At 40.3% G+C, this 26,053-nt stretch overlaps 2 protein-coding genes across 2 annotated transcripts; both read left to right on the top strand.

Moving 5' to 3' along the window:
• Nucleotides 1–1,216: 1,216 nt before the first annotated feature.
• On the top strand, nucleotides 1,217–15,704 carry MTRF1L (mitochondrial translational release factor 1 like). The gene is made up of 7 exons (XM_027688588.1): nucleotides 1,217–1,596; nucleotides 4,215–4,294; nucleotides 5,562–5,745; nucleotides 11,598–11,761; nucleotides 12,706–12,823; nucleotides 14,624–14,760; nucleotides 15,339–15,704. Exons 1-7 carry the CDS (start codon nucleotides 1,293–1,295, stop codon nucleotides 15,552–15,554), a joined length of 1,203 nt encoding a protein of 400 aa, XP_027544389.1. The 5' UTR covers nucleotides 1,217–1,292; the 3' UTR covers nucleotides 15,555–15,704.
• Nucleotides 15,705–15,734: 30 nt separating this feature from the next.
• On the top strand, nucleotides 15,735–23,973 carry FBXO5 (F-box protein 5). The gene is made up of 5 exons (XM_027688575.1): nucleotides 15,735–15,845; nucleotides 19,873–20,609; nucleotides 20,907–20,997; nucleotides 22,148–22,309; nucleotides 23,296–23,973. The coding sequence occupies exons 2-5, from the start codon at nucleotides 19,888–19,890 to the stop codon at nucleotides 23,545–23,547; spliced, it is 1,227 nt and encodes a 408-aa protein (XP_027544376.1). The 5' UTR covers nucleotides 15,735–15,845; nucleotides 19,873–19,887; the 3' UTR covers nucleotides 23,548–23,973.
• Nucleotides 23,974–26,053: the final 2,080 nt, after the last annotated feature.

Raw genomic sequence — 26,053 nt, 5'->3', positions numbered from 1 at the left:
CCAATCATTCATTTAAATGTTTAATATTCTGAATAACAAATTCTCATGTTGGCTGTACTGCCCTTGGATTTCCATCATGGAACAAAAACTTCCAAGTTTTCATTTCTGACTACCAAAACTACTTAGGTGTGCAAGCATTACTCTTGCTTTTGATGTTACATTCATGAGAATAACAATTTACTATGTATCATATGGAAGTTGCAGTTATTCCATCAGTGTAATTCAGTTGTAAGGTATGATTACCTAGTTCTATTAAGACATGAACAAGGAGAGAAGAAAGGTAAGGACACAACTCTGATGCCTCTAATGATTGTAATATAAAATACTGCCTAATAAAGTTTTATGGATAGTTGCACATTTTTATAATAAAGTATATTCTCCAAACTGTTTCGAGTTTAGCCAAGAATCTCATTAATGATGTTATCTAAAACAAGGTTACTATGCCACTCAATCTGCATATCAGAAAGAATTTGTCCAGATCATCCCACAGCATCCATTACATCAGAGTTACTAAATAACTGCATCCTCACTGCCTTCCTATTTAAAACTTTGACATAAGAGACTGTGCTCAGATCTCTATTTTGTGAACAGGTTGTCTTTTAGTCTCATCACTAATTTCTGATGCGAAGGCACTTTGAATTGTCTTTTTTTTCTTCCTCTAAAAATTCCTCCAAGTGCTTAATTTTGCACCTGCTTTCACCGTGGAGGCATCCTTCCACAAGCATTTGCATGTTCCTCCTCAGAGTACTTTAATTCTGAAAACTTCTCCTGAAGGGATAGGAGAAGGTCTGTAAGAGTAACTCGAATATCCAAAGCCACAGCTCCAACGTCCCCCTTTCACCTATGCAGCCTTGCAGGTTGCACTAAAGCGCCGCATTAAAACGCTCAACACCCTCACAGCTCTCACCAAGGAGCCCAGCTTTTGTCAGTGACCAAAAACCCACCTCGGTGTTCCCTCCGGGGCCCGCAGGGGGCGCTCAGGACCCCCTCGCCCCCCCCCCCCCCGCCCCCCCCCCCCCCCCCCCCCCCCCCCCACGCCCTGACAGCGTTGGCCAATCAGGGCACTCTCAGCCCCGGGGCGGAGCCCCGCGCGCCGCAGGGAGCCGAACGCCTTCGGCCGTTTCCGCCAGCGCAGCCCCGATAATCCCCGACCACGCCCGAAGCCAGAACCGAGCGCCTTCGGCAGCTTCTGGAAACCCGGAAGGGAGGTGGCCGAGCGCGTTCGGGTGTCTCCGGCACGGCAGTGACGCCCCGGAGAAGGGAGGGTGCTCGTGGTCCCGCCTCAGCCGGACATGCGGCTGCTCTCGCGAGCTCTCCGCGCGGCGCAGGGCTGCCGGGCCGCCGCGCTGCCCCCTCGGAGCCTCCAGGCAGCGCCGGCCAGGAGCAGCGCAGCGGGGAGATGTCCACCCCAGCCGTGCCGCAGGCTGAGCGCCCGGCCCGGCCTGGACGAGCTGTTCGCTGCCCCGTCCTTGCGCCGGCTGCTGGAGGCGCGGACGCAGGGCGCGGGCGGGGCGGCGCCGCAGCTGGCGGCGAGAGTGCGGCGGCTGCGCGACAAGGAGCGCGAGCTGCGCGACACGCGCGAGCTGGCGCGGCAAGGTGCGAGACGCGCGGGCCGCGGGGACATTTGCATGTGCGGGCGCGATTGGCGGAGCAGCCCCAAGGAGGCGGCGCCGCGCACCTGGCGCGGCGGGGACTGCGCGTACGGGGGACGCGCCACACGTGTCACCTCGGTGGGGGGGTGGGGGGAGGGTGTGACACACCTGTCACTGGGGGTCCGGCGCGGTCTCCTCGGGCCTTCCGGAAGTAGAGAAACCACCTGAACAGAGATCAAGGGTACGGGCGAGTGGAGAAAACACATCCGCCGGCGTAGGAGCTGCTGATACTAGAAGAGGAGCAGCGTGTTTTCATAGAATCACAGAATATTCTGAGTTGAAGGGACCCACGAGGATCATCGAGTCCAGCTCTTAAGTGAATGTTCCATACAGGAATCAAACCCACAACCTTGGTGTTACTAGCACCGTGCTCTGACCAACTAAAGTAAAGATAATTAATCGGGGATAGAAAACTTTTAAAGGTTTTTTTAATCCCTTTTTCTCTTGCTGCCGAGACCGCCCAGCCTGCCTTCCTGTCTCCATTTACAGTCATAGACATCAGCATCTGTTTGTGCTGCCTCCACACGTGCTTTGACTTTGTATTGTGTCAGTAGCTGCGCAGTTTTAGTGCTGCCAAATAATATTTTTTTACCCAGAATCAAACTTCCTTTTGATAGCAGTTAGAAAACAAAAATGCAGAAAAGGAGTACTTTAAGGTCAGTAAACATTCGTTAGATTGTGAAATATTCCCTAGAACATTTAATACTTACTACTAAATACCGATTAATCAAAAGTGCTAACTGTAGGTGGCTGTTCTGACTAATGAAGGTGGCAAACACTGTCTGAAAACAGTAGCTCCTTTTTGGTATTTTTACTATTCATTCTCTTACACCTCAGTTTGAAAATGAGAAATGTTTCCTTTGAGCGAACTAATAATTGACCCAAGCTAACTTAATGAAATGGAATGGAAGATTTTTTTCTCCTTTCAGAACTTGCTGAAAAAGCCAGCGTTGTCAAAGCCAGGCTTAGAATTTCAGCAAAGTGAAGAGATCACAAAGGCTTAGTCAGTAACTTTGAGCACTTCTGCAGTTAATAATTGCAAATATTTGTTTATATTATTTTAAACTGATTTTAAAGCTTGTATTATATCTTCATCTTAAAGTATGCAACTGCTATTAATTGGTAGATTATTTCTTAATTGTGTTATCAACAACTGGTTTGACTCTTAACAGATTTTTAATTCCTTAATTCTTATCCTTCCTTCTGTTGGCCTTAATGACTAGCCCTTGATCAGTCAGTAGTTATGGTAAAGAAATGTAGATGGAGATAATCAAGTTTCCATGTTCAAAGAGTGACAGTTAGTCAGATAGTCAGCCATGCATGCTCTTAGCCAGCTGTAGATAAAGCATGCTTGTTGTTTAAACCAGTTTATGCATTATTATCTTTTTAATTTCCTTCTTACAGAAGTGATGGAGGAGTTAATTCACCAATATTAAACCTAAAATATAAAGTAAAAAAGTTTCATTTATAGTTGAGCTAGTGACTATTTACAGTCACAGTGCTGAAAAGGTGTGGCTCTAGTGCAAGACTGCTCCTGAGCACATTTAAAAGTTTGCTGTACACAGAAAAAAGTCTAGCCCCAGCTCCCCATTTTTCATTGTATGTACCATTTTCTCCCTTTTTGAGCTATCAGAGGCTGCTTAAAATGTTGATTTTTTTTTTAATTATTCTTTTTCCCCCCTTTGTTTGAAGTTTGATATTGACAAAGAAAAACACTTTAACATATTGAAACTGTAGCACAGAAAAAGAAGTCTTAATTGAAAAGCATTAGTCTTGACCAATCAAGTGATGCTTCAAAATTACAAGTTCCTCTTATTATGCAAGAGCTCTCCCATAACTTTGTTTTTAGTGACGTTTTAGAAATTTTGCAGCTGTTCTGGAATAAGTTGAGAGATATAAAATACTTGAAATTACTACTGCAGTCGTCAGATTTTTGCATGCAATTATAGGGATAATAGTCCTTTTAACAAAGAGTGCCAATTGTGGGGCTGCTGTACTCTTTAAATCCTTAAAGTTCCTGTCATACTGAAAAACAGGAAGTAATTTCTTAGGGTCACAGAATGGCTGAGGTGAGAAGGGACCTTTGGAGATCGCCAGGTCTACCCTTCTGCTCAGCAGGATCACCCACAGCAGGTTGCTCAGGGTTTCACCTAGTTGGGGTTTGAGTATCTTAAAGGATGGAAACTTAAAACCAATCTGGGCAACCTATGCCACTGTTTGACCACTGGCACAGCAATTTTTCTTTTTTTTTTTTTTTTTTTTGGTTAGGTTGGATTTTTTTGTTTTGTTTTTTAGAGTTTCAGATTTTTCCCATGTCTTATACCTGCACAGGATTAGAACACACTTAATATGTACTGTGTACCTTCATTACAGATGATAGTATTAATTTGATTTTCTGGCAGGTTTAGTGTGTTGGGGAAGAGGGACAAGGTTTGTGGTAGGTTGGTTTTGGGTTTGGGGTTTTTTTTGTAGAGTAAGTTCTTCATGTGGTTATTTTTCAGAAGGTTTTCTCAGACTGGCACTTATATAAGTCTGAGGGTTAACCATACTCAAATATTCCAGATGAGAATGAAGATTTACGGAAGCTTGCAGAAATGGAAATTACCTCCTGTGAAGAAGAGATAGCTGAACTAAAACAACAGGTGAGATCCCCTTATAAAGCCTCTTGTTTCCTTGTCATTCTTAAATTAACAAGGCCAAATTGTCTTCTTAGGAACATTGGAACTAGGTGATATTTAAGGTCTCTTCCAACCCAAACCATTCTATGATTCTCATCAGTATGTATATGATAAACTCCTTTCCTCCCCTCCTTGCTAGTTATACTCAAGTAGTGTCTGTTATCTAATGAAAATGAAAAAAGGAGATGCTACAGAAACAGGCTGTAAGCAAGTGCCTATTTATACCTGAAAATGTTTTAATCAATGTATCTTTTTAAGTTGGTTCTATAGTTTGTCTTGTCTGGATATACTGTTATGGATGTCCAGCTCTTTATCCCTTGGAAACGAAACTTACATAGTATCAGGCATACTAGTGGTTTTGGAAAAAAATATTTTAATACTATGTAACTACTTTAGTTGCTATGTTATATAGGTTTTACAGAGTATCTGTGTTATTTGAAAAAAAAGATCATGATCTTTACAATAAAAATCTATTTAATTTAATGTTACTGGTGAAGTGGAAGCTGGTGTGGTCACATTCTTTATTCCTCTGACAGCAATACAACAGTCACTTTATAAATATTTTTGTAAATATTTATGATTTTGCCAAAAGAAATAATTATCTGTAGAAAGAAACATCACCTAATGCTAATACAGGAAGATGATTGAAAGGAATTTGCAAATCAGCCAGAGTTTTGATCCAGCATGCAAAATTGGGATATGGTTTTTTACTTCTGGTGTATCTTTCTTCTGCAGATCAGGCTCTTCCTTTTTAAATAAATAAATGAATAATACATTTGAGTTGTTGTTGAAGGACTGTCTTCTGAACATCCATACCTTTTTAGCTCTTCAGTTGAGATGGGGTTAAAAGGAAATCTGATGGGAAGGGAGATGTTCAGTTGTCTTGCAAGAAGTGGCGTGAATCCTGCAGTGTCCAAATGTCCTCGCAGTTTTCCTAATGGGTGGAAACTTCTGTGAAGTTTTGTGGGTCCTGAGAGAGACCAGTGTAGCTCCTGTAACTGTAAACAGACACAGGGAGCCATCCTGCAATGCAGCATCACCTCCACTCACCTCTTGCTGGCTGCTGCTTCCTCACTACAGGAGGCATGAGAAGTCCATCCTCAGGGCAACCCAGGGGTCAGTGCAGAGAACACAGCCTAGGTCAGTTGCAGACTTGTCTTGGTGTTTTGTACTGTCTCAGTTGTGGATAGTGTCAGAGAGGAGTCTTAGCTGAGTGTTTTTGTATTTACAGATAGTGTTGCTTTTGATTCCTTCAGAAGAAACAGATGAAAGTGATCTGGTCATGGAAGTAACTGCTGGAGTTGGAGGGCAGGAAGCCATGCTGTTCACTTCGGAGATATTTGATATGTATCAACGATATGCTGCCTATAAAAAATGGAAATTTGAAGTATTAGAATACTTCCCCAGTGAAATAGGTCAGTAATGAAAATACTGTAACTTCCTAATAGAAGTTAAAACACTCATTCATATGACATTTTAATTTCCTAACTACAGGAAGCTAATTTGCACTATCTTAATTTTAGAAGTGGAAGATTGTTTGAATATCTGAGTACAATTTTCCTCAGCTTCTGTATTTGAGAATGAAATTCCATTTCAGAAGTACTATTAAAATACAAAAGTGCCAAAAAGAAAACTTGTCTTTCAGTAGTTTCACTTCTACATTTTGAGAATACTGAAAGACAGGTGCTCAGCAGAAGGAAATTCAGAAAGTGATGATGTTGTTTTAGCTTTATTTTTTTATTTTTTAGAAATACAGGTTGTATATGCTTTTTATTTGGATACGCTCTTTACTTAGTTAATGTTTTAGTGCTTATAGGTCAGTTTGGTGGCAGTTTGAAAGTCTATTTATTATTATGGATTGGCAGAGAGGAATCAGTTTTATTAAAACAATTTTTAAAGTTTCATCTAAAACATCATGAATTTATTTGAAATAAATTTCAAATGAGCAAAGTGGGAGAATTGTTGAGGCTTTGAGAGGAGAGATAAGAGATCAAATCATTTTTTAAAGTCTTCAACTAAAATTTCACAGGTAATCAGCTTACAGCTTGATGCCAGTAAAAGATGTTCCTCCTTTCTACCTTTTTCCTTATTGCATCCCTGCCTGTCTGAGCAGTCCCACCTATTTTTTTTCTGTCTGTTTTGATGTCCTTTCACTTAAACTGGCAAAGACTTTTCTTTTTATGACTGGGTTATTTTTTTTTTGCCTTGTCAATGTGTTAAGCCAGTTCTCATGAGCCTGGGAGCTAATTAGGATAAGCAGCAACGTGGGACTGAATGCAAGGAGGTGGAAAAACTGGATCTTCTGGTGCTGATGAGCTGTGAATTTGGTTTAGGAACAATGCCTTTGAAGAGATGGGATTGGTAGTTTTACACAACAAACTGAGGCAGTGGCAAAATAGTTAATTTTAGCTTAATCCAGATAGTGTGTAAAGTTGTTTCACAAAGATCATCTTGCTATCTCTGCATTGTTGCTGACTGCTTTGCATTGGCACTTGTGATTGTGCATCTTTGTAGAGTCTCATCACCAGGTCAGTCCACTTGAAAAATTGCACACACACAAAAAAATCAATTGGTTTTCAGATAATTGGCACAAGAGAAGAGATGTTCACAGAGGTGCTGGAGGCAAAGGTGTGTGGCTGCTGGTGGTGGCAGTGAGAAAACAGGACCCTCTTCCAGCAGCAAGAGGTTCAGCAAGCTTAAGCCCACCATGAAACTGCAATCCAAAACATGGCCGGCCATGGCAGGGCTTTTGGGTTTTGATTGACAGATTGCTAGCTGCATTTCTCAGGATAGATTTGTTAAGTCTGACTGTGTTAACAGATCTACAGCCTTAGTTATCCATGGTGTCATTAGTAAAGTTAGCACATTTTGCTTATTCAGATATTGCTGTGGAGGTAATGCATATGTCCTAGTGGGTGTGGATCAGTAGATGGGCACTTGTGCAGCTTACTGCTCCTAGCTCGGATTGGTTGTGAAACTTCACCTCTAGTCATACTTTCACCAATTTTTTTTTTGTGAAACTTTGAGAAATGAGAAAAGCTAGGACGTTAGGATATGCAATCTGTCAGAAAAACTCTAATATTTTTTCAGTCAACACTTAATATAATTGCAGAGAGGTTTTTACCAAGCTTTGAGAAATGTGAAGCATCTTTTAACACTTCTTCTGTTTACTTACACCGTATTTTGGACTCAGTGATATTTTCAAGTATCTTGAACCTTTCTGTTTCAACAGTGTAGAAATTCACAGCAAATAAATATTCACAACTCTCCCAGTTGAGCTTCTCATGTCAGTGAGCTACTTTCCCCTTCTAATGAAGGTCCTTCTGTACCCTAAAGAAGGATCAAAAATTGGGCTCCATGGAAGAAATGCAGTTGGATGTCACAAACTGACAACTTGAAAATCTAGGTTTAGGATTGATTTGTTGTCTGTATTCACACTTCAGAAAAAGGGAAGCCCTTGTCTATACCCATGTCTATATACTATGGATTTCACTTACACTTCTGGTTTCTTAAAATCTTTATTTGAATTGATTTTAAAAAATGTTATGTCTGTAAAATGTCCAAATAACTTTCTTTAGAGTTCTTAGCAGGTGTCTTATTTCAAGTTGATGAACATGAACTCGGGTTTTCACAGCATCAGCATCCCCTTTTAGAGTGACTGCTGACAATTCAAATAATACACTTTTTTCAATTTTATGACATGTGAATTCGGTATTGTCTATTATCTATCTTTGTTACTATTAATAAACTTTTTGTATTGTCAAGAAGTCATTTGCCAAGTAAACTGTTTGCTCAGTTCAAGTGGAGGTAGGGACAAGAAGCTTCATATTACAGTACATCTTGTTGCTGAAAGAGCAAAGTCACATTCATCCCCATTTATGACCAGACAAATGCTTTGCCAGGAGCAGAGCCAGTTCAGCCTTCAAAGCCAACAGGAATCTGTTTAATTTCTTTTTTGAAAGTAAATGGAATAAACATTGTACAGGTTAGATGGGTGTAAACAGAAAGAGGAAAAGGTCTGGGCCTCTTTTTATCGTGTGTAATGGGGAGAGGAGTGTTGCCCTTTTCACTGAGGCAAGACTTGGATCAGGTAAAGCCCAGCAGTCACATACGCTTCACCTTCAGAGCACAGTTTCACAGTCAGCTTAAGCAAGGGCTGTCTCACCTTCTAGCCAGCTGTATGTTTCTTCTCTCTCAGCTCTAGCAATTTTGAGGCCCCAGTGCTAATTGGATCAGTTCACTGATTTGGCTTAAAAGCCCTGTTATGGGATAGTTTTAAGTCAGGTCTGACTCAGCTTGCAGAGTCCTATGGTTGGAAGAGAAAGGACTTTTGATGAAAGTCCTTGGACAAAGAGCCTATGACCTCATAGGCGTTCTCATTAATGCCTTAAATGGGAAATTGAAGTGATATATTAACCTAGTATATATCTACCTGTATTTCCTCTTTTAAAGGGCTAGGTTTTTAATGGCTATATTTATTTTAAAATCTGCTGTTTTGCTGAGAGCTTACCTGTGCACTGAAATTATTGTCTAGGAAAGTAGGATGTAAATTTTGGGAAAAATAAAGACAGCCCTAGCTTTTGTCAGCCTCTTGTGTATTTTTTGGTCTTGCGTGACCATATATTATCAAAACAGATGCTAGAAATAGATTGGGAAATAGGGGCACTATGCATGGCACTACCAATGAAAGGCAAGTTTGAACCCTCAGTTTCAAATTGTCTGTGCTGTGCTGAGTGGAGCTAAGAATGCTGGTGGCACTAGGCTGTTTCACCCTGTCCTCGCTGCATTTTTATCAATCACGTTAGCAAGAGCAAGGTCTTACACTTAAAATGTCAAATTCCCTCATTTCTGAGAGCTCTTGAATTTGACTGAAATCTGAATGTGAGCATGTGTGAATGAGTTGAATGCTAAATAAAACTGCAGTTAAAAATTGGTTTCAGTCTACTCTTAAGTTACTTTATTGATGTACTCCAAGGGATGCCACTCTGCAAAAGTAGCACATTGAAAATTTAGTGCACACATTAGAGAACAAACCCACATGTCATTATTTATCCACTGCCTCTCACTCTGTAGTGACAGGCAGAGACACAGATGTGGGACTTTGTCTCAATCTGGGTATAAGATGCCCCATTAAAAAATGAGTACAAACACCCTTGTTCTATGCAGATCAGATTTCAGGATAGAGTGGCACATATGAAAGGGGCAAGCACATAGTTAGCAAGAGCTAACTATATTTGACAGGCCTACAACATGTCTGCCAGGGTAAAGGGTTTGTTGAAATTTTATTAGGTTTGGCTGCGTTTCATATTAAACCCATGTTGGTAATGGTTGATTCAAAGCAGTATGACCTAAATACCTGTCATTTGAACCAGTTTCTTGGTCATCTTATGCTAAGCACTGCAGTGCCACAGGCACACTGTTACTACTACAAACTAAAACTCTCCTGAACATGTCACAGACATGGGCGCAGCTCAACAGACTGACTATACCCATGGTATGAATATTAATGCCAGGAGAAGCGAGAGAGAAAAGACAGTAAGTTAGCTTTTGCAATGAACACTTTATCACATAATTAATACTTGTCAGCGGTGCTGTAACCTTGTGGACAGTCACATTATTTTTACTCCTGACATAAACTGGCTTCTCCCTCAAATCTAGAGATATCATGTGGTCTTTTTAGTACTTGCTTTCATATATAAAGGAGTAAGTAAGATTTATTACTTAACTACATTCATTATTTTAGGTTACATAAGATTCTCTTAGAGTAAAGAAGAAATCTTTCATTTATTCAAATAGTGTTTGCATAGAAGTAGGAAGATTTCACACTACTTGTTGAAATTAAACTTCCTGATCTAAACTAAAGATTTTAAAAGATCGTATTTGTTAAACTACATGCTCTCTCATCAGTTAACTACATGCTTTATCGTGAGATTTATTCTAAACATGACAGACTCCTCTTACAGAATTGATAGTAGATAGTGGCTATAAATTACATCACTGAAGCACTAGGTATGTTGAACAGTGTATTTGAATCAAAGTGATATGATTTTATACAAGTAGGAGAAAAATTTTAAAAATCAGAAGAACAAAAATTACTTGGAATAGAAAGGAAGAGGCAGTTTAGGCTATTTTCAACAAACATGACTGTAAAAGGAAATTTATTTTAGTAAAGTTGGGAGGGAATGTTAAATTTCTCTAGAGTAAAAACATTTGCACACCTTGTCCATGGAGATGAAAGAACTGGCCTGTGTTCTGGCTGCTGACTTTTTGCTGCTCTGCTGGGCAGTTTCAGATTCTATGTTGTCTTTATTTTCCTTTTTTAAAAAGCTTCTATCTTGTCCCTGTGGTTTCACGTTGCAAGACTTAAACAGCAATACTCTTTCAAGGCCACCTATCTCTTCTTCAGTCATTCCCTTGGCACACCATCCACTGTACTGAGAATGGGATTTGGGAATTGAGCTGCATTAGAAACCAAAATGAGTGAAAAATTGTATTCATTTATAGTGCCATCACTTCTCTGATCCTTCATTTATACTGCACACAAGCAAACAGGCAAGAGCAAGAATGTCATAAACTAGTAGAGCAATAAACTCTTTCTGTCATGAAACCATGATTGCATTAGTCTTTACTTCCAAGTTCCAAGCTGTTCGGTGCTTGTAGTACATTGATGTCAAGTTTTGCTGGATGTATTGGTAAGAGGTGCAGGAATTGGTGTTCTGCTCGCTCCAAGGAAGCAAAAGATTAAAATGAAATAAAAAAGTGAAGACACATGGGTAGGATGCATAGAGGAGAATGGATAATAAGAAGAGTATGAATAATACTCATCATTCAGTTATAAGGAGCTGGTTCTTTTTTTCCCATTGAATGATAGGTTCTGAACTAACAATAAAAAAATTGATGTTTCTAAAAGCAGCTTTGAAAATTTGATCTTTATGTAAACTTGCTACTGGTGTTAGAGTTCTGTTGTGTTTTATGATTGTATGTATACATGTATGTACATTGATCTTAGGCACTCTTTATGTATGTAAAAAATTAAATTGGACTCTATAAAAAGAATCTGACAGTCCTTTACTTGAGATAGTGTGTGAGTATGCATGTGTGGCTTTAAGATTTGTCTTGCAGGTATAATACTGCCTAAGTGTTTAAATGATAAATTCATAATTTTAAGAAACAAATGACAACGATGTCTAAAGACACTGTTTGAAGTATAACAGCATAGCACCAGCAGTTCTTATGGATCTACAGTTGTGTTTCTTCTGTATTTAAGGTGGCCTAAGACATGCAGTAGCCAGTATAGCAGGTCTCGAGGCTTACAAATACATGAAATTTGAAGGAGGAGTACATCGTGTTCAGCGGGTACCAAAGACAGAAAAACAAGGACGCATTCATACCAGCACAATGACTGTTGCAATATTACCCCAACCCACTAAGGTAATATTTATATTTTAGTATAACAGACTTTACCACAAGCAATGTTTGATACCTGAGTGTTTTTGTCTCTCTTTCTATTCTCACTTAATGACTTTTTTTTCTTCTTAATTTTAAACTAGGTCATATTTATTTGTTTATTTTTATTTTTTATCACGGGGTGAAATAAAGAATTTCCGTCTTTCCTTGTAATCCTGATCTCAAGAAAGTCACTGACAGTTCACTTAACTATAACTCGAAAATTCACTGTTACTCTGTCTTGCATGTGTTGTGGAAAACTACATTTTCTACAAAGTAACTTAAGACTGACTTATTTTACAGGGCTCCCAGATACTTCTTTTAGCACTTCCTCTTTTCCATTTTTGTACTGTCCTCACTTGCCCCTTCCAGAGTGTATGGGTTAAGTCTCAATATATTTGCTTGGTTAAAAGCAACTGGCTGAGAAATAAAGCTTTGTTTTGATCTTTGTTTCATGTTGAACTAGCAGATTGTCAAAGATGTTACTCTTTTCTGTACTCTCTTGAAGTTATCTCGCTCCTTTCTCACAGAGCCTACTGCTTCATTCCAGAACCAGAAAAGGGAATATCTTCCATTTTATCTAAAAACCGTCTGGTATCAAGTTCAAGTATTGGTTAACTCTGCTGGAAAAAGAGGGTGCAGGGCTCTCAGAAGAGGGGAAAATGAATGCTAAGGGATAGTTATATGTTAAGCTACTATTTGTCTGATTTCCTGGGTTCCATTTTGTTGGAAGTCCAGTCCGACTATGAAGATTTGTTAATATGTTTACACGTGGATGTGAGCTACCATTCATAATCTTTAAAAAGTTTGATCTTACATGAATGTGCCTTATAAAATAAACTGACTGTGCATATTTGATACCTGTATGGAAATAAACAATATAAATATGTTCTTTTTTTGTTTTTCTTTTTTTTGGTATCTCATGACAGACGAGGCTGCAAATTAATCCAAAAGATCTACGGATAGAAACAAAGCGAGCTAGTGGAGCTGGAGGCCAGCATGTCAATACCACAGATAGTGCTGTAAGGATAGTTCATATTCCAACAGGTGCTTCATTTTTTCCTTACTACAAGATCTACATTGCAAAACTGTTGTCAGAATTTCTTTTGAAACAATAGTTGTATTTTGAAACCTGAACAACAGCAGAGCAGAGTTTTCATATAGTTTTCATGTCTGTTCATAGTACTCTAAATGCATCATCCTCTGCTCACTCCAGTTTTTAATAGTAAGGACTACTGGCTTCAGTAGCTAAGCTATCCATTTGCCACTAAACATTATACTCTACAAGCACCCAGATCAATTTCTGTCAAAAAGTTATATTTAAGCTTTCAAATAATGAAAATGACACTGAAAAATGGAGTAGGTTGAAATCTGATGATTTGCCATTTCTTGACTAGTCTCCAAAAGAGAGTTTGCTCTATTTCCATATTAAAATGTTGCTTTTAATTGCAGAGTCTATTCAGGATGCCAGCTTCCATTTGTCTGCTGGCTCCTTTCCTATAGATGACACACATAATTAGGAGGCCCATCCCTCTGGCTCAGGTTAGGAAACATAGGAGGGATATGGTACACCCTCAAATGCTACCTTATTTTAGCTATCATATATTTTTTTTATTGCCATTCCTAACCCTTTTACTTCCCTTTGAGCAATCCTCAACAGCTACCTTGACTTCATGGCATTTTAACTTTTCCTCTTCTCTACTACAAACATTACTCAGGCTTTACAGCCTCAGGGTAATCCCAAGTGCTCTTTATCTTCACGTATCCAGATTTTTGCCACTGATCTCTTTGTATTTGTTTAAGACATTGATCCATTCTGCATTTGTTGCATCACCTTAATAAAGTAGAAGATAAACAGTAGAGAGGATAAAATTCTATATATCACTATCGTGACAAAAGATACTCCAAATTGAAAAAGCTTTGGATTGCCTGCATATTTGGATAAAAACACAACAAACTAAAACCAGCAGTTGATCTTAGTTTTTGCTGATATTAGGGTATGTTATAGAAATCTTAAAGTGTATTGCAAATTTTTTCATGGTTATATATTGCTAATAGGGGGATTTATATCTCACCTTATCTCTTCACTTTTTCCTGTTCCACCATTCTCTTCTTCATTTCTCTGATCTCACTTCCCTTACAATTGTCCTGTTACTTCTATTTCTCTCATCCTAAATATTGTTTAAATCTTCACTGCAATCCAACAGGTTGTTTATAAATAAGTCTTTCATAAAGTAGTACTATGTATTCTTATAAAACATACTTTAATATTACCAGAGTTACTTAAAATAGATCCAAATAACAATTTAGCTTGTGCTGTTTTCTTCCTGTATTTCTTCTCCCTACTCCTTTCTTGAGCTGTTCATTTCTTGTCTTGAATTATATGTTTTGGGATGAGAAAACACGCTTTTTGTTGTTGCTGTTCATAAAATAGTGCCCACTTTTTTATATTCTGATCATATTTGATACACTCATTATCTCATGTATTTTACTGCTCCTTAAATCTTACATTTCCTGGAACTGTGGCCAAAAATTACAAGTATTCAAGATGTCTTCTGTAAGTCAGATCACATCACATATCTTTTATTTTATTATCCACCTGTTGTCCAACATGTGGCATTAAATTTCTTGTCATATGGCTTAAAACACCTGTACAATTCAACCTGCACTTCTCTCCCAAAATGTATTATTAGACATTAGTAAGTCTGGACTTCTATATTTCCAGTCCAAAATACATATGGAAGAAAGAAACAGTTTAATGTAACATAATAAAAGTCTGCTAGAAACTGCAAAACTATTTTAGTATGTATTACTCTTAAGTGCTAAATGTCATGATATTTTTGACAGGAATCGTGTCTGAATGTCAGCAAGAAAGATCTCAAATTAGAAACAAAGAGAAAGCTATGCAAATGCTATATGCTAAACTATACAATGCCAAACTAGAAGAAGAAACTAAAAAGAGAAACAGTGTTCGAAAGATTCAGGTAAGTTTTGTTTAGTAACAATATAATTCTGTACAAGCATATGTTCTTAGGGTAACCTCTGTGTTGAACTGCAAGTAGTAATGGAAATATAGGGGAACAGGAGCCCAGGAGGGACTTACATGAGGAAAAAAAAAAATCATAGAACCATAGAATGGTTTGGGTTGGAAGGGATTTTAAAGGGAACACCTTCCACTAGACTTCCCTGAAAAACAAAAAGTTGTGGAGTCCACAACTTCTCTGGACAACAAAATTACATTTTACTTCAGCAGTAGAGGTTATATATTAACCAAACTTAAAATTTCACTAGTACGTAAATTCTAGAGATCCAGTGAAACAAACTGCACGTTTGATTGCAGCATGAAGAACCAGAATAGTATTAGAAAAAGATGGAGTAAAATTGTTCTTTTATATGTTTGAGAACAATTACTGCAGCCACTGAAGTGATCTGAGTCGTATGTAACTACAACAAATTTTAGATAATCATGAGAGGAAAAGAAACCTTTCACTTCAGATGCTTAATCAATATTTCATAATTTTTATAAAAAGATGATGATAAACTCATTCTTCTTGTTCAATAGATTGGGACTAAAGGAAGATCAGAAAAGATCAGAACATACAACTTTCCACAGGACCGGATTACGGACCATAGAATAAGCAAATCAGTGCATCATGTTGAGTCTTTCATGCTAGGAGAAGAAATACTAGATGAAATGATACAAACTCTGAGAGAATATGCTGATTTTGAGTCTTTAATGGAAATTATTTCAGAAAATGAAAAAAAAAATTCCTCCTGAACATTACTCTTTCTCAGCCCATTAGAACAGATGTTGTAAGGTCTGCAAGGAAGCTTGTTGGAGTACCACCCAGAAAATGGAACTGCTTTTCAGGTCATGAAAAACACCACAACTTCTTTCCTCATGACTAATAAACAGTTTTCTTACTTGCTGAGTAAAAGACCTTATTATCTTCATACGAGACATTATTGCTGCAGCAGTCCATTTGAAAAGTAAATTTGACTGCACTGGAAGGAACTGCAATTTTTAGTTTTCTCCACTGAGAAGATACTGATACACCACTCTCGAAAGGTATGCGCACATTAAAAAATTAGCTATTTGTAGTTCCAGTTTTCATTTAAACAGTAGCTTAAATGTCAGTACAGTGTCAAATAGCTTACTTGAGAGAACAAAAAAAAACTTAATTTCTTTGAGTAATTCTACCTATCTGCATATCTGTTAATTAAAATGTCATGAGCGGGAGTCTAAGTGTATCTTCATCATGTTTTCATACCCTTCAGAACAAAAGTCTAGGAATATCCCTTTTTCTAGAAAAAAAAAGCTGTGGAAGCCAAGTTACAAATCATATGAGTTGATTTTTGAAAGAATGTTTCTGTTCTTGAGTCCAAAATGAATTGTTACAGTATTGTTCAGCTGATACTTTAGTCTCTACTTGGCTTCGCTTCAGTTTCTGCTTTATGCTTTTAATTGACCCTCCGATTTATTGATTTTCTAAAGGTTACATGGTGTGACAGGCATCTTAGTGTTTTTGTCTATCTGTTTAACAGCACTGTAAGGCATTCTGTACCTTTATCGGCTTTGTTTTTTAGTAAATACTGCATGGTAACTATGGTTAAGTTCCAAATCTTTTAATTAAAGACACATGCATTAACTTCAGATGTACCAATATCTATATGTGTAAGGTAAGGCATATATATATCCTGTTGGTAAGCATGAGACCTAGGTCTACATTTACTAATAGTTTTACAACTACCAACTGGCACATAAAAAAGTAAAAAGAAACATTGACTCATTAGATACTGATTGGCACAGAAGCTGGGGCTGAAGTCATTGTTCCTACCAGATCAGTACTGCAAATGGAAGACTACAGAGCGCTTGTGAGAGTCTTACTGACTTGACTTCAAGCCAGGCTTTCTTACATCCAGTGATGGATGGAGTTTGCAGTTCTTTCTAACTTCAGCTCCGTATTCATCCAAACAAATAAGAGACATCAACTGGGTCTGAGCACTGGATTACTGCATGAAAAACTTAGATAAACTTGTAGCCCGTCTGGCCAAATCCTGCCTGGCTCACAGCCTCCCTGTTCTCATCGAGCTCTTGAACAGACACAGAGGTGGTGTTGCCTTGCAAGTGACCAGCTTCTGACCAGTGTGAGAAAAAACAGACATGATGTGATTCTAGCAGGAGGCTGACTGAGGTGTCCTAAAACTGGCATCTGACAGGACTTCACTGTCCTCTTGGCTCATCATGGCAAGCCTTACTCTATATTAATTTTAACACAAGGGATGTTGTCTCTGAAAATGCAACTTCCCTGAGCTGTGAGCAGATTGCTTTTCCAGCAGCAGCAGGGATCCTTGCACTAGTGTCCAGTCAGCCTGGCTTCCAGTGGTGCTCCTCCTCACTCTTCAGCTGCTAGTAGCATTGGTCATGCTTTAAAATAAATACAATTCTTTTATGGGAAGGAGCCCAGATGCAAAATCCACCACCAGACTTAAATCACAGAACCGTAGAATGGTTAAGGTTGGAAGGAGCTACAGTGGGTCATCTGATCCAACCTCCCTGCCCAGGCAGGGTCCTGAGAGATCCTTGAGACTGGATGTGGCACTTAGTGCCGTGGTCTAGTAACCACGGTGGTAGTGGACCAAGGATTGGACTTGATGATCTCAGAGGTCCCTTCAAACCCGGCTGATTCTATGATTCTGTGATTCTATGATTCTATGATCCTAGAGCACATGGCACAGGATTGCTTTCAGACGGTTCTTGAATATCACCAGTGAGGAAGAGAATCCTTCCCCGACAAAGGAGCTTTGCACATTGGGAACGTGTCAGGATGATGGGAGGATCCCTGGCTCGTCCATTTAAAAACCCAAACGGAGATGTTGCTGGGCGCCAGGCTGAGCTTAGGCGCTTGTCACTCCCGGGGCGGGGAAGGCGGCAGTTCCTTGGGGAGAGCGCCGCGAGGCCGTGCGGGTGCCGGAGGGCGGGAGGAAGGGGCGGGCGCGACCCGCGGCCGGGCGGGAGCCGCTACCGCGCGGGAGCCACGGCCGCGCCACCCGCCTCTCTCAGAGCCGCCAGGGAGGGAAAACGCCGGGCCGGGCCGGCACCGCCCCCCGCGCCCCGCATTGGCCCCCGCCTTCTGCCCGCCTCCCATTGGCCGCGTCCCGCCCGCGGGCGCGGCGCGATTGGCCGGCGCGGTTTTGGATACCAAATTCAAAGTTTTTAAAAAGCGCCCGGCGAGCGCGGACCACACACTGCCCGCCGGCGCTGCATCAGAGGTGAGCCATCCGTCCACCAGCCGGTCTGCGGCTGTGGGGCTCCGCACTCAGGGCTCCGCGGCTGGACCGGCTCGGGCCAGCGGGGCTCCGCCGTCAGGGCTCTGTGACCGGGGTGGCGGGGGCTGCCGGCGTACGCAGCGACGGGACTGGGAGTGCTGGCGGCGCTGCATGGCCCGTCATGATGGGCTGGGAAGGGGGATCCCCGGCGGCCGCCCAGTCCGGCTGCCCTCCGCAGCCTAGTCCCGCAGCTATCCCGCCGGCGGGACGGGATGGGACGGGACGGCGGCACATGGGCGGCCACGGAGCGCCCCGATCCCGCCAACGAGTCGCATGTGGGGTGATCGGGGCTGCTCGCGGCGGGGTCGGGCCCGGGTCCGAGCCGGGGTGGGGAGCGCAGGTCTGCTTCCGCCGGCGGGCAGCGCGGGCGGGGACGCGCCGCGTTGTCTCCCGCCCGCCGGGCCACGCCGCCGGAGGGGGCATCCCTCCGGCGCGCTCCTGCTCGCCCCGCCACCAGCATTTTAGGTGGAGTCCTCTAGTGCTGGGGAAAGGGGAGACCCCCGAAGTCGCAGGGTGAGGGTCCCGGGTCCGTGAGGCACGGTAGAGCCGGGACCCGGTCTACCTGCCGCCGACCCGGGCCATCTTGAGCGCTGGGCGGGAGAAGCCTGACAGCGCCGCGGGGGCCCGCGGCTGAGCCCGCTCCTCCGGAGGGTCAGGGCCGGCCCTGATGGGGGGACATTTTCCAATTCATTAGGATTTCGGCCCAAAAGTTCCTCTGCTCGCTCGCAAGGAAGAGGGAAAGGGAAGGAAGAGTCTTAGCGAGGCTTGAATCTCTCACCTAACTCACAATACTCAAAGCCATAAGCGTATTTGTTCCTTTCTTCCACCAAACGCAGGTACAAAGAAGGGACTTTTTCTCTGAATCGTTCATGAAACATTTTTCTAATGCTTCTTTCCAAAACTGCTGAAAGTGCTTAAATCCTTTAAAATTCTCGCTCAAATGGGGGAGCTTATATTTCCTACAGATCACAAAACACGTTGAAAATTATTTCCCCTTTAGATTTAACAGGGCAGCGATGGCTTCCTTCTCCCCTTCAGCCCTCGCCCATCCCCCCGCAATTGTTAATATAGATAGCACCGTATTTCTGGGGGGAGGGGAAAGAAACAGGGCAAGGAAAGCTCAATTTCCCTATGACACCTATTGACCTCTCACCCTCTTAAAATCATGCTTGTAAGTAACCTTTATTTCCCTCTGGCCATTGTTTAAGGGTGGCTGCTTTTCTTTGTAATTTACACATCCATGTGAGCACATAAGTTTTTCGTGTGCCAACCAACCTCTTCCCTTTTTAAAAATGCCAGATACCTGGCTGCAGCAGCAGCATTGCCTCTGGTCTTGGATGCAAACTTTAGGCTTCTCTGGTCCGGATATACCCCTGCACAGCACTGTCACTGTGGACCCTCTGCCACCGGTGTCCCTTGCAGGGACCGCAAGTGTTGCTACATTTAGGGTAGCAAGTGGAGGCATTGGTGTGTCTAAAAGTAAACTATTCTGGTGGAATGGTGACAAAGTAAATCAGCCAGTCAGTTTCCTAGCCCTAGTTATATGTAGCATAAACCTCTAGTTTTGAGATGATCTTACACAGATTGAGTTAGTGGCTCTTCAAGTCCACAGTTCCACTAGTTGTATTTCAGACACTAGAGAGTGAGTTAGGTAACAGTATAAAATTCATAATGCAGAAGGAAGGCATGGTTAATTCTTTATAAGAAGAATAATTTGTGATGTAGTTTACACTGTGTTGTAACACTGTCCTTGTTGTTTCTTGCAGGATACAAACAACAAAATGAAATCGAACCTTAACCGCTCTTGCAAAATGAAACGTGATTTTGATTGTGCATCTCTTCATGCTGGGTTTTCACCAATGAAATCTGCTGTGGAGAAAACAAGGCTGGAGAAATCCTGCCCCTTGAATTACAAGGAAGGCTTTTGTAAAAGCTGTGCAGAAGAGCATCAGAAAATACTCCCTAGTGACTCATATCATGCAGCCACCAGAAATCTAGAACTTGAAGATGGAGGAAGACCGATATATAACAAAGAAAACAAACAAGTAACGCAGAGACTTGATGAAGTAATCTATGAAATGGAGGCACTGGAAAACAGTAAACTTAATGAGGACAGTGGTTATTCCTCTATGTTAAGTACTCAGTATGCTGATACAATAGAACATGAGGATAGTATACCTTTGGCTGGGAATCTCTGTGGCACACCAAAACATTGTCTCAGGAAGAACCAAAACCAAGAACAGTTTTCAAAGAAGACTTTACTGCCAGTAAGCCATTATGAAGAAATGATTTGCTCAACTTTGAAAAAAAATGGTAAAAGAAATCTCAAGTCTTGGGCTGCTATAGACAGAATTGTTTTTAGGGGAAAAGTTGAACTTTGTAACTTAATTGGAAAGAAAATGGGGCTAGATAGAATAGACATTCTTGCCGAGCTCTTCCAAAAGAACCTGAAGCATATATTAGCAAACATTTTAAGGCATCTCAGCGAGGTGGATTTGATCAAGTAAGTATATTGATCTCATTGTATTTCATTGGGAAAGGAAACAGCCTAGTCAGATGGCTTAATGATTTAGATATGGGGCTTGTGACATTTACTGAATGTTTAGTATTATGTGTTAGTATGTTAAAACATGAACTGACAATGTAAGCCGTGGAGAATATCTTTTCCCAAGAAGGCAATTAAAGACTACGGCTGTGAACATGTTCTATCTTTACATGAAGGAAAAAGATAACAGTTATTCTTGCTATTAAATACATCCTTTCCCAGGAGGCAACTGATATGTTTGTATTGTCGTTGCAGTTTTGCCAAAGTCAGCACAACATGGCAGAAGATTCTACAAGAAGATAAATGGATTTTCCAAATGTATAGTAAAGCTGTGAAAAACCTCTCTGTAAGTTGCTGCACCTGTTAGATAATTTATGCCTGAACCATCAGTGTCTTTCTGCTATTTCAGGACTTAGTCTTAAGAGATCACAGAAGAGTTTCTTAGGTTGAAAACTGTCACTGGAGTGTCTGAGCTTGTCCTGTCAGGATGCCCTCTCTCAAGTGTTGCTAGTCACATCAGTGTCTTTGGGGACCCCAAGGAAGGTTGGCTGAAAAGGTGACCGAAGGAGAGACGCAGATGTTCTTAGGAACTTCCACATGTCCTGTGTTACAGAGAAGGACAGGAAGGAGAGGGTCGCTTCCAGCATAGCCCTACAGGCTCAGTAAAACCTTGCTTGCTTCATCATCCCCACTGATCCAGAAGGGAAAGAGACTGAAATAAACCACTCAGCTGACTGTGCGACTCAGGGTCTCCGTACTTTCTTGCAGCAGTCTCCAACTTCCAATGTCCTGGCTACAGAAAACTAAGTGTTTCATACTGTGAGCTATTCCTAATGCCTTTGTCCTATGAAATAAAACATACTAGATCCAACCACATGGCATTGCACTTTATCAAGTCAGGATTCTTAAAACACTATGAGTGTCTTTCTTAGGAGATGGAGACACAATGAAACAAGGCTTAGGATCTGTCACAGGATAACGTGGTAGTATTTTACAGTGCTAGCCTGTTAGGGTGAAACATTTGGACACCACTGAACATTCAACCCATAGAATTTGATTTCCTCCCTACCATTGTATGCTTTTTTGTTTAACCTGAACTGGAAACCTGGAAAATTGGTGGGAGGAATTTACTTTTCACAATGAAAGCTTCAAGCATTCCTATTCACCATAAAGAATTAGAAATACTGCTTTGTGCTATAAAACATTATGATGAATAGGTTGCATGCTCTGCCTAAGTAATTACTGAGTTAATATGAAAGTAGGATGACATAATAGATTGTTGTTTTGATGCTCTGAACTAGAGAGCTGTTCTATGCATTTATAACAGAAGTGACTGAGAAAGTTGAGGTAAAATCAGTGTGATGCTTTATTAATTGGAAACCAGGAGGAAGGATCAAAAATTAGTTGTTGACTTCTATTAAACAAAAAAAACAGTATCAGGTGAGTCTCTTTTCAAATTTAAATCTTGATTTAAATCTTGTTTTTCTTTTCATCAGAATGGCACAAAGGCACCAGAGCATGCTGCAACAAGGGAGTACGTTCTCTACAGAGTGTCTTTAGCTTCCATTCAGAAAGCAACCCCACCAAAAATCTTGAACAAAAAACCCACCAGATCCAAAGCATCTAAGAATCACAGCAGGCTCGTGGAGTTTTCTGAGGTAACTGATGATTTGCATTCATCTTTAGTTTCTCACATGTTGTCTTTCACATGATCAGCTTGTAAAGCATATTTCTGAAAGTAGTATCTCCTATTTCAAGTGCTTGTAGTTCTTATTAGTATGGCTGCCAGTTTTCTGCTTAGTATGCCTATTTTAAATCCCACAAAACCTGTCAATTTTGCTTCAGCTCAAGCTCAGAAGTCTTATTCTGCAAATTAGTGCAATGAGAGAAGATATAATGTCATTGGAAAATATGATCCAGATGCTCTAGTACTACTATATAGGACATTGTAGCATTGAGAATGTGAAAGTACTCTGTTCAGTAGCTGTCTAAAATTTCGTTCCTAAAAGACATATACGTCTATACACAGCACATTCAGATTATATAAACATTTTGCTTTTAACAATTGAATGATTTAAGGTGTTATACAGATCTATAATTTTGTAATGCTAAATCATTTTGAAAGCAGATGTTTTTGTGTCAAAAATTAATTAATTGGAAAGAAAAAGGAATTGATTCCACTTCGTATCTCAAGCTAAGTGCTCCACAGCTGAGATTTCTGAACACATTTCTCACTTTTCAAAAATATCAATGATTTAAATAGAATTCAGATTTATTTTCTTTTCTTTTTAAAAATTAAGTTAAAAACCATCCTTGGATGGGGTTTGGAAGATTCAGGAGGGCTGTTTTTCTTACTGCCTTTGATTTAACCTGTCTGTCAAATTTTAAATTTAAATAATTTGAAATTGGCTACCTCTACTCCAGTACAAAGTATACCAAAAAAGTATATAGAAAGTTATAATCTGATTATTACTGTTCGGTCTCCATCAGAATTTGATACAAGAATGAGGCTAAATTTTTAATTTATCTCTCTAGAGTAAGAGAAATTATAATACGTTTTGTGGCACTTAAATAACATTAGGAAATTCTTAGAGAGTTTACTTACCCTCTGCTCATGATTTTCTGTGTATGCTTTTTCCAATAGGCTGCCAAGACCTTGAAAAACACTGAAAGCTTTAAAGCCTGCCATCGCTGTGGCTCGCCTGCAAAGTATGACTCCTATCTTCAAAGAGCAACGTGCAATCGTGAAAGTTGTGGCTTTGAGTTTTGCACAAAGTGCATGTGCAGCTACCACAGCTCCAGTGACTGTATGAGCAGCAAACCAGTGAAATCCACCTCTATGCCAGGGCCACTTCCTGGGACTAAGAAAAGCAAACAGAATCTAAAGAGATTGTGACCCATCCCTCCCAATACAAATTGTCAGATGTGCCATAGATTTTTTTTTTTATTCAACCACAAAGAAAATGTTTTCTGCTATTCTATATTTATAAAGAAGTTTATTCTATTATTCCTCTGTACTCTTTAATAGTCTTGTTCAGAAGGCTTTTAATAGCATTTCTAGTGCTGTCCAGTGAGGTGAGTGAAGCCCTTTTTAACTTCAAATTATGGGGGAGTCTAGATTTTATGATTTTTCAAAGCTTTGTCTTTGATTTTTAAATGCAAACATTCACAATACCATTTTCTCTGATGGTTTCTCTCATGTGAATCTTAAATTGTTCTTCCTGCATTTCTTCATTCAGAAAGCTCAAGTTTTCCTTGAACTGAGGTGATACCTTTTTCAACTTTAAAAAAACCAGTACTGTATGTTGGCTATACTGCTAAAAAATACTTGTTCTTTTTTTTTTGAAGTTATAATATTAATTTTAGTATTTGTATATATTTGTAAATACTATTCATGTTTGTCTTGTAAATGTGAAAATAAATTGCTGCTCTCGACTTCGTTGGCTTTGTTGGACTTCTGTTTATCGTCCTAGAAGATTACTTCTCTTTTCTCAAGTTTCTAGTATGTGCTTCTTAAAAACATTGATTTGACAAAGTGCAAGTCTTCTGGGTTTGTGTAAAATGTACTGAATCCATTCTCATGCTGTGTTCTGCAGCTTGATTCCATAAATATTTTGTCTATTCAAGTCCACTTAAAGATATGCTCAAGACTGGAGAATGAAGGGTAGAAGGCTGCCAAGTTGATTAGAGGGCTGGAGCATCTCTCCTATGAGGAAAAGCTTAGAGAGTTGGGTTTGTTCAGCCTGGAGAAGACTTGAGGGTGACCTAATTGCAGCCTTCCATTATGTAAAGAGAGCCTACAAGAAAGATGGAGAGGGACTTTTTACAAGAGCGTGTAGTGACAGGACAAGGGGGAATGGCTTTAAACTTACAGATAGTAGGTTTAGACTGGGTATTAGGAAAAAATTCTTTACTGTGGGGGTGGTGACTGTGCACTGGAACAGATTGCCCAGAGAAGTGGACTCACTATCCTTTCCCTAGAAGTGGAGTTGTAACTAGATCTTTAAGGTCCCTTCCAACCGATGCCATTCTATGATTCTGTGATCCTATTATACCTCATTCTGGTAATTAGACTGTATCATCTTGATATGCATGTAACCACAGTGAGTCTGTTAGGCATTGATAAATAAGAAATATAAGCAAAAGTTTGTTATAAAATTTACATCTGTGTCTACTGAAATTCCTCTGTCCTGAAGAACACAGGTAATGTGATCTGAACAGAACTGCTATTTCCTACAACGATTTAAAGAAATGTGGCACAGGCATTCACTCTTAGACTGGTGTTGCAGTGTATGATACATTTTGAGTTAAAACTTGTGTGTCTGTTTAGGAGCTGAATGTGGCTGTTACAAACTTAACAGGTTTACCTTTTCAGATTTTGAGCTTACTAAGGGGAATGCACTCTCTAGTAGGCCTAACAATTTGTACACAGAGAAAGTGGAGAACAGCTACTCTTTTTTTTCATTGTTAGCTGTAGAAATTTATCTGCTCATGCAGAATTTTGAGAAAAATTCTGTGTTACCTCTAAATAAGAGGGAAGAGTTCGACTACATGGCTTCAGTGGTCACAATTGGGGATGAACAGTATGAAGAAACAGACATTTTTTTACCAATTTGTGAGTGCTAAGAGACACCTACCCTCTACCTGAAACCTTGTTGGAAAGGTCAAATTATTTGACTTTTAATGAAGCTTTGGCCAAGCTGTGATGGATCTGCTGCAAACCATTGTGGCTGTTTCTTTTCTCTTGCCCAGCTTTTTTTGTTTTATATGATACTCAGATCCTTGCCTACCAGCTTTAGTTTTAATAATTAGAATAGACATTTAAGATTACAGCCTTCATCAGGTGGGTGACAGCTCCTTAAGGACCTTGATCTTGCAATTTTCTTATGCAAAATTTCTAAAGCATGGGGATTTGTGGTGGCCACACAACTATTTCCTCCTTCATGGTAACCTTGCCTGGCAGTTGAAACCTTGCCCAACAACACTGAGCACTGGGCCTGTATAAAAACTATGCATCTTATTGAAAGCCACATGATGGTTTGTCTCCTCAAATATGTGGACAATCAGTCCCCACCCAGGCATGCTAGCATCTGCTGCTGAGAGAGAAAACAGTTCCTCAGAGAGTGAGGGTGTTGGATGTTAGTATCCGTAGGTGCCCCAACTGGTGCTAGGGAGAGTGATTTATGTGCCAAAGGTGGGAACAGATTGTTGTTAATGTCTGTGCTGAGCCTATCTTGGACCTGCCTTTGATATGTAATCAATGTGAGAGTCATACCTAGGGCAAGAGTATAACACCTGCCATATGGAGATGAGTCGTCCCCAGATACTACAGCTGTTGTCAAAAACTACTTTCAAACTCAACCTTTGACAGCCCCAGTGACTTTGCAGGAATGTGATAAGCT

Source organism: Neopelma chrysocephalum, unplaced genomic scaffold, assembly GCF_003984885.1.
Source record: "Neopelma chrysocephalum unplaced genomic scaffold, ASM398488v2 Primary Assembly neopelma1_23, whole genome shotgun sequence".
Taxonomy (NCBI): Eukaryota; Metazoa; Chordata; class Aves; order Passeriformes; family Pipridae; genus Neopelma; species Neopelma chrysocephalum.
This window is presented reverse-complemented; position numbering and strand designations above follow the sequence as displayed.

Bases quoted from the DNA above. Each gene is read 5' to 3' on its own strand.
- MTRF1L (XM_027688588.1), top strand. From the start codon at position 1,293: ATGCGGCTGCTCTCGCGAGCTCTCCGCGCGGCGCAGGGCTGCCGGGCC. The intron at 1,597-4,214 runs GTGCGAGACGCG...CAAATATTCCAG, and splicing joins GCGCGAGCTGGCGCGGCAAG to ATGAGAATGAAGATTTACGG. The intron at 5,746-11,597 runs GTCAGTAATGAA...TCTGTATTTAAG, and splicing joins ATACTTCCCCAGTGAAATAG to GTGGCCTAAGACATGCAGTA.
- FBXO5 (XM_027688575.1), top strand. From the start codon at position 19,888: ATGAAATCGAACCTTAACCGCTCTTGCAAAATGAAACGTGATTTTGAT. The intron at 20,610-20,906 runs GTAAGTATATTG...TTGTCGTTGCAG, and splicing joins AGCGAGGTGGATTTGATCAA to TTTTGCCAAAGTCAGCACAA. The intron at 20,998-22,147 runs GTAAGTTGCTGC...TCTTTTCATCAG, and splicing joins AAGCTGTGAAAAACCTCTCT to AATGGCACAAAGGCACCAGA.